The sequence below is a fragment of the Colobus angolensis genome, unplaced genomic scaffold, assembly GCF_000951035.1.
Source record: "Colobus angolensis palliatus isolate OR3802 unplaced genomic scaffold, Cang.pa_1.0 Scaffold78, whole genome shotgun sequence".
Taxonomy (NCBI): Eukaryota; Metazoa; Chordata; class Mammalia; order Primates; family Cercopithecidae; genus Colobus; species Colobus angolensis.
Window position 1 is genome coordinate 7,500,552 of NW_012121598.1, and position 7,601 is coordinate 7,508,152.

The 7,601-nt window shown below is 46.3% G+C and overlaps 1 protein-coding gene across 1 annotated transcript in view; it reads right to left on the minus strand.

Moving 5' to 3' along the window:
• MYO5C (myosin VC) overlaps positions 1-7,601 on the minus strand; it is a 116,285-nt gene that overhangs the window by 39,546 nt on the left and 69,138 nt on the right. Inside the window, exons 22-25 of the mRNA XM_011928656.1 lie at positions 6,387-6,551; positions 4,263-4,356; positions 1,611-1,674; positions 353-371 (exon numbers count right to left, since the gene is read on the minus strand). Of these exons, the coding sequence (XP_011784046.1) occupies positions 353-371; positions 1,611-1,674; positions 4,263-4,356; positions 6,387-6,551 (342 nt within the window). The remainder of the gene's footprint in view (positions 1-352; positions 372-1,610; positions 1,675-4,262; positions 4,357-6,386; positions 6,552-7,601) is intronic.

The window sequence follows — 7,601 nt, forward strand, 5'->3', positions numbered from 1 at the left end:
TGCCTCAGCCTCCTGCGTAGCTGGGATTATAGGCATCTGCCACCACGCCTGGCTAATTTTTGTATTTTTAGTAGAGATGGGGTTTCATCACATTGGCTAGGCTGGTCTCAAACTCCTGACCTCAGGCGATCTGTCCGCCTAGGCCTCCCAAAGTGCTGGGATTACAGGCATGAGCCACTACACCTGGCCCAGAAGTCTTATGTGAAAAGAATCTTAGACCCACAGACTGAGCTGCTCAGGAGGGTGCCCACAGACTGCAGGCCTCTTGGAGCCTCCTGAGAATTGTGACAGGGGCCAGGAATTCCCCACTTGGCTGACCAAGGGCTAAACCAAGCTACGGATGAGTGCTAACGAGGAGGCAGAACACGGGCCTAGAGAGGGTGAAGAGTTTTACTCCCTTCACTGGCCTGCCTTGCCCTGACCCAGTTAGGACTGCAAACAGCCCAAAATGACCTGGCCTCAGCCTGGCTCCCCAAACCCCCAGCTTGAAATGATCACTCCCAAGTGGTCCCTGCACGTGGACAGATGCCAAGAGCCAAGCTCTTCTCCTCACATTAAACACTCATCGACAATTGTATTTTTCTAGGTAAATGAGTTAATTAGACATATTTAAAAACTGATGGAGGATCATGAAACACTTCATATATTTGTTAACTCCTGGAGCGATTCTGGGATATTCCCTCCTCTCTTTAGAATCCTATTTCCTCACCCAGACCCAGGCTGTCCTGCTCACTGCTTGGGAAAGTTTTGTATCCTACCACCACAGGCAGACCTGAGCTTTCTAGCCCCCAAAAGAGATGTGCCAAGAATGTTCTATCTCTTTCCAGCACCCTGCCATGCACCCCAACTTTGAGATCTAAAAACCTTTGACGACTTAAGAGACGGGAAGCCCAGATTGGAGTCCTTGGAGGTTAGCAAAGGGCTTGCTATTGAGATAGGAAAGGTGGGCTGGTACAGTACAAGGTCAGGTACCTGCCTTAATCTCTGTGAGGTGCGTTATTTACTTTATCTCTTGGAGTAAAAGACAAACTAACAAGTACAATAGGTGGGGAAGGAAGGGAGGGAGGTTTACTTCCTAGGCAAGAATCTTAATGCTTAGATTTGGTGGAAGTTGAAGGTGGTGGTAGTCTCTGAATTTTGCACTGTCTTAGCAATAAAGTAAAAAAAAGAAAAGAAAGAAAAGGAGGAGAGGAAGGAAAGGAAGGAAGGAAGGAAAGGAAGGGAGGGAGGGAGGGAAAGAAAGAGAGAGAAAGGGAGGGAGGGAGGGAGGGAGGAAGGAAGGAAGGAAGGAAAGAGAGAGAGAGAAAGAGAAAGAAAGTAATTAGTTCCTGGTGGTCCACTGTGCCCACCCAGCAGAATCTTTATGAACTACTCTAGAATGTGTTCAGTATCTGATAGTACACATTGTGGAACTTAGCTCTCATAAATCTCTAATCTCACTTCCTAAAAATAGTCACACCCCACTTTCTTGTATCTGTGATCTCCTATATCACAGATAGTCACACCCCACTTGCTTGTATCTGTGATCTCCTATATGCAAACTGAGATGGAAAATATAAAACAGCAGAGAGAAGAAAGAAAGTAGCTTTAAGGCAAACTAGATTCCATACATTCTTTGCCGTTCTTCCTTTTGTACATCATCAAAGAGCTGCTTGGTGAGGTTGTCCATTTTTTCTGTAAAAAGAGAACGCTTTTTGAGATATGTCGGCCAATCAATGCCTTGATTGTTTCATGTTATGTTTAGGACAGTGAGAATATCAGGACAACCATGTGATGTTTATAATTAACAGGACTTACAATGAGAGTATAGGTCATTTTTTATAAACAAGAAATACAGATGAGGGGGTTTCAAAATAATAATTCTCACACATTTGTCAGGTTGGAATTATCAATAAATAGTTTCATTTATAGTACTTTTATTGGTCTGTTATTTAATAAAATAGATATATTGGCTTTGAGACAATGAATATCATTAAAAATAAACAGAAACCGTTTGGGAAGAAAATGATCCATTTGTGACAAAGTTTCTCAGTCTTGGCATTATTGCTACTATGGGCTGGATAATTCTTTCCTGTGGAGAGGGGGCTGCCCATCCCTGGCTTCTACCCTCTAGAAGCCAGTAGCACCTCTGCTCCAGCTATGACAACCCAAATTGGTTCCAGACATTGCCAAATGTCTGGGGGTGAGGCGGCAGCAAAGCTGAGAACCACTCATCTGTGACAACCAAGAAAATAATTAAATATCTGGGAAAGAGGAAGTACAAAAAGGCAGCTGTTAACACTGAAATACAAGGGTTGCAAACACAAAGTCTGCAGACCGAGGGGCAGGACATTCCACGGCTGTGACAACCCCACATTCCCAACACACCCATATGCCACAGGGATCATCAAAATGGGAGAAAGGCAATGCAGCCCTTCAAACAGCGATGTTCCTGTTCGCACTGGGCTGACATCTCATCCTTGAGCTCTACCTCACCTCTGAGCCCCGCCCCAGAAGGAGTCCTCGGGGTGCAGTGCCGATAGCGATTCTCCAAATTACTTTTATTTTTAAGTCAATGGTTTAATAGTTTGTCTAACGTAGTGCCAAATGTTTCTGAATCAAAATGACTGCTTCAGAACATTGTAAGGCAGCCAGGAAATACTGGGGAAAATGTTCAAGCTTTAATTTAGAAGCCAACACGTTTGATATAACTTCAATTTTCAATTAACCAAAAGCACTGGCTTTAATTCTAGTGCTTACCATCTTGGGCCATTTGCAGATGGGCTAAAGAAGCTGCTTGAATGTGATTTACTTCTCAAGGGGAATGGGATTATGTCCATGTTAAGTCAGAATCTCAAAAACAGCATTTGATAGCATCCCTGGGTCTTAGGTCACAAGCATAGGTAAAGGTTGGTGTTGTTCACAAAACACTGTTTGCCAGGAGCGGGGAGGCGCACGGGATAAGCAGTTTATAAATATTACGTTGAAAGTTTTCATGGACTTTTTGGAAGAGGATATAAAATTACTCACCCAAACATGACATGGTCTCAGAAACATAATTTTCAGGTTACATTCCTGAGAATTTAAATGCCCTTGTGGGAAATTCTACTTGAAATTAGGGGGAAAAAAACCCACAACCACCACCCAAGAGGAGTGTGCTGTAATAAAAAAGGTGGAGGTGGGGAAACCCTTTCCTAACTCAGGTTCAAGGTTTACTCCCGGACCTCTGACATGCTCCTGTTCATCTCTGACATTCGCATGGCTCCGGTGCCCACACCATCAGCCCTCCAGAGACGGGGTGGAGGGCACACACTACCTGGAACAGGAGGGCACAGCCTTTCCTGCCCCAGTGCCCTGGCGTCAGGTTGTTTACTCCCTCTTCACCAACAATCGCTCCTCCCACTCTCTGCTCTGAGCTCCCAGGGCTCTGCGCTCCTCTGGGTCCCATCGTATCCACCATCTGCTGGGCCGGAGGTGTGTGTAGAATCCCCAGGCCTGAACCCTGGTGCTCCTGCTGCCCCCACGTTGGAGCTCAAGGAAGAGATCCCTAGGCAAGATCACTGACAGTGGTGATTTAAACTATCTGGTCAGGGACCGCCAGGCTCTGTTGCCTGTTGCCTTTTCTGGGATACAGCAAGCAAGTATTGTCAAGTTGAATTTGAGCTGAAAAGCTCAAATGTACAGAGCTAGGCTATGCATAGCTGTTCCACACCCCTAAAGGAAGTGATACCTACTGGTTCCAGGGTCTGCCCTTCACTCAGGGCAGGACAGTGGCAGAGGACATGGGTATCACTTAGGCTAAGTAACTCTGACAGATCTGAATTTTTTCTGCATATCTTTGGTGAGCACCAAACATGACCGCAGCATTACTCTGACTGCACATCAGGATTACCATAGAAGTTTTCTAAAATTAGACATCTGAACCACCTCTGACACCACTACACACCCATGCGCACACACAGACACACACACACCCATTTCCTGATGCAAAAGCTCTGGGCTCATGGTCCGACCATCTGCACTTTGCAAAGGGCCCAGGAAGTTCTGAGGCACAGAGAGGAACTGCTGTGCTGTCTGACAAAAGACGGAAATAAAATAGACGAATCTGTAAGGCAAAGTTACCACGCCTTAAATATGGCTATTCGCTATTCCTTGTGAGCAAAAATTGTCTCACTAAACTAAGTGTACACCAGAGACCCCTGGTTCTAAAACTGGTCACCCCAGTATTGTTTACTGAGTGACTAAATCAGTGAATGTCTGGATTTGTGCCCCCCTAGCTTTACCTTTCAACTCTTCAGTCTTCTCTTGAAGCTTCAGCTGTATTTGGTCTTTCTGTGTTTCCAGTTCTGAATTATGCTTCTGAAGCTTTGCCAACTTCTAGCAGACGGAAGGGGGAAAAACAAACTTTTTTGAAAACCTCACTTCAAGCTGTCACCATTGCCTTTCTTGGCAAAAAGATGTATATTCTTAAATTAGTTAAATTTTTCTCAGCTCCTGTCCATAGATAACAGCTAGCACCAGCCCACTGTTAAGACGCTGCCATTAGTTTCACATGCAAGGGCTCAACATGACTTCAAAGGTGACACTATTCTGGACCTGGCCAGCAAGGGCTGAAACAAGGAGAAAGCACACATCCAAGACCTCCTCAATGTCAGGGACATACCTCTTCCTTTTACCGAGCTTCTCAATAGCCCGGGGACTTTATATATCGAATATGCTATGATTACGCAGTTGATGGCGTAAAGGGATTCACACTTTGCAATTGTTATGACTCAGGAAGGATGTGTGAGCGCAGCAGAATTCCTATCATTTCGGCTTCTCCTGGTAAGGTGTCTGCTGGGCTGGCAGCAGGCCCGTGGTGCTGACTGATGGTGACTGGCAGCTGGCGATGCCCACGGCAGCAGTGTTGGTGCACCCAGCACCGGGGCATGGGGATGGCAAAGGGATGTCTTCTGGGCCTCCAATCCACCAACCCTGGGTGCTAGGACTTCGAAAATGCAGCAGAGGCCGGGTGCAGTGGCTCACGCCTGTAATCCCTGCACTTTGGGAGGTCAAGCGGGGGTGGATCACTGGAGGTCAGGAGTTTCAGACCAGCCTGGCCAACATGGTGAAACCCCACCTCTATTAAAAATACAAAAAATTAGCGGGGCGTTGTGGTGTGTGCCTGTAATCCCAGCTACTCCTTGGGAGGCTGAGGAAGGAGAATTGCTTGAACCCGGGAGGCGGAGGTTGCAGTGGGCCGCAATCATGCCACTACACTGCACTCCAGCCTGGGTGACAGAGCGAGACTCCGTCTAAAAAAAAAAAAAAAACCCAAACTGCAGCAGAGTAGATGGGAATAAAGATCACCTTCTTCTTGGAACACACTAGCTCACACTTTTGCAGGGACTCACCATAGGCATTTGGCTAACTTATTTCATCTGACCATTTTATTCTCACAAAATTCTGTCAATCTCTTTTTGTTATTCTCATTTTATATAGGAGGAAACTAAAATTCCTTATGGTAGGCATTTGGCTAAAGTATTTCATCTGATGATTTTATTCTCACAACAATTCTGTCAGTCCTTTTTTGTTATTCTCATTTTTTTTTTTTTTTTTGAGACGGAGTCTCGCTTTGCCCCCAGGCTGGAGTGCAGTGGCGCGATCTCGGCTCACTGCAAGCTCTGCCTCCTGGGTTCACGTCATTCTCCTGCCTCAGCCTCCCGAGTAGCTGGGACTACAGGCGCCCGCCGCTATGCCCGGCTAATTTTTTTTGTATTTTTAGTAGAGGTGGGGTTTCACTCTGTTAGCCAGGATGGTCTCGATCTCCTGACCTCATGATCCACCCACCTCAGCCTCCCAAAGTGCTGGGATTACAGGCGTGAGCCACCGCGCCCGGCTGTTTATTCTCATTTTTTTATATGAGGAAACTAAAATTCAGAAAGGGTAAGGGACTTTAGCCAAGGCTGCCCAGCCAAAGGCAAGATTTGAATCTAGGGCATCTGTCTTTTATGCTGACTGCTGTTTTCACTACACCAGAGATGAAAACCCTACCCTAGCTTTGCATCGGTGTTCGGGGGAAGATGTTTCCAGGGCACAGACCTTAAGGACAAGTGAGAGGAGACTAAGGTCATCCTGGAAGAAAGGGAAGCAGCCAGCCAGGGCTCTTTGGGCCTATCATCACTTTGCAAAACTCGAAAGAGAAAACCTGTGTTGCATTTCTCTCATTATTAACCTTCTCCCTTCCCCTAGACTCTAATCCTCTGATCTCGCTCTTCCTAAAAGGTAGGCTCCCTTTGGTAATGGAATTTGATAGCAAAATCTGATTTGCTCTGCAGAAATCCACTTCATAGGAAAAGCCTGCAGCGCTCATCTTTTCCACAGAGATTCCACGTATTTCCATCCCGTCTCACACGCCCGCAGCTGACCTCTTCCACAGCATCCCTGTATCTCTTCCCCTTCTCCTCATAATTTCGCCTGTGGGCGGCTGCTCTTTCTAGTTCTGCTTCCAGCTTCTGAATCTTTTCCACATCCCCAGCTCGAAGAGCAGCCAGGCTGGTCAGCTTCTCCACCAGCCCATGGTTTTCTTTGTTCTAGAGAAAAGAAAATTCAGATGTTTAGAGGTTTATCCAAGCAAAGATGCTGTTCCATTTCATTCTCATAGCCTTTGACATGGCATCCAAATTTGAGAGGTTGCTTTACGCTGATCACACTTATCACTGCACTGACATTTGTTAGCATCTTCTCTGTGGTGAAACAGTATGGCAGATCTTGCTGGGTCCATGTCTTCCCAAACTGGTGGCTATTTTAATGTGAGAAGTTTCCAATTCTGGCGAACCAGGACAACCTTAGTGTTACAGGCTGAACTGTGCCCCCCAAAATTCATTTGTTGAAGTCCTAACCCCTGAGCTTAGGAATATCGCTATTTTGAAGACAGGGTCTTTAGAGAGGGAATTAAGGTAAAACCAGCCCTCAGGGTGAGCCCTAGTCCAATATGATTGGCGTCCTTAGAAGAAAAGGGGATTAAGACACAGACACAGGCATGGAGGGAAGATCATGTGAAGACAGACAGAGGTGGCAGCCATCTCCAAGCTAAGGAGAGAGGCCTTAGAAGAAACCAACCCTGCCAAAACCTTGATATGGGACCTCCAGCCTCGAAAACTGTAAGACAGTAAATTTCTGTTGTTTAAGCCACCCAGCCAATGATACTTTCCTATGACAGTCCTAGCAAACTAACACACCTAGGACAGAGCTCAGGCAGCGTCAGGACTCCCACCAGGCATTGCTCCTGGCCGGCCGCAGCTATTTTTAAGTGTTATTCTGCACAAGCTGTGTAGCATGCAGGCCTGTTACACAACAGCACACTGAGGGAAACCCCATCAGATGCCAAGTCTATTTGTTCACCCACTCACCCTTTCGTACAGGACCCCTGTGGTACAGCTTAGGGTTGAGTTTAAAGCCCTAAGTTTAAATCCTTAGGAGAGCCTCAGGATTAGTGGAGACAGGCCTGGGAGTGAGTTTTACGGATCTGGACACTGTGTGTTCCATAGCATATGGATGTCTCTTTTCTTTTCTTTTCTTTTTGTTTTTTGAGATGGAGTCTCGCTCTCTCTTGCCCAGGTTGGAGTGCAGTGGTGCAATAT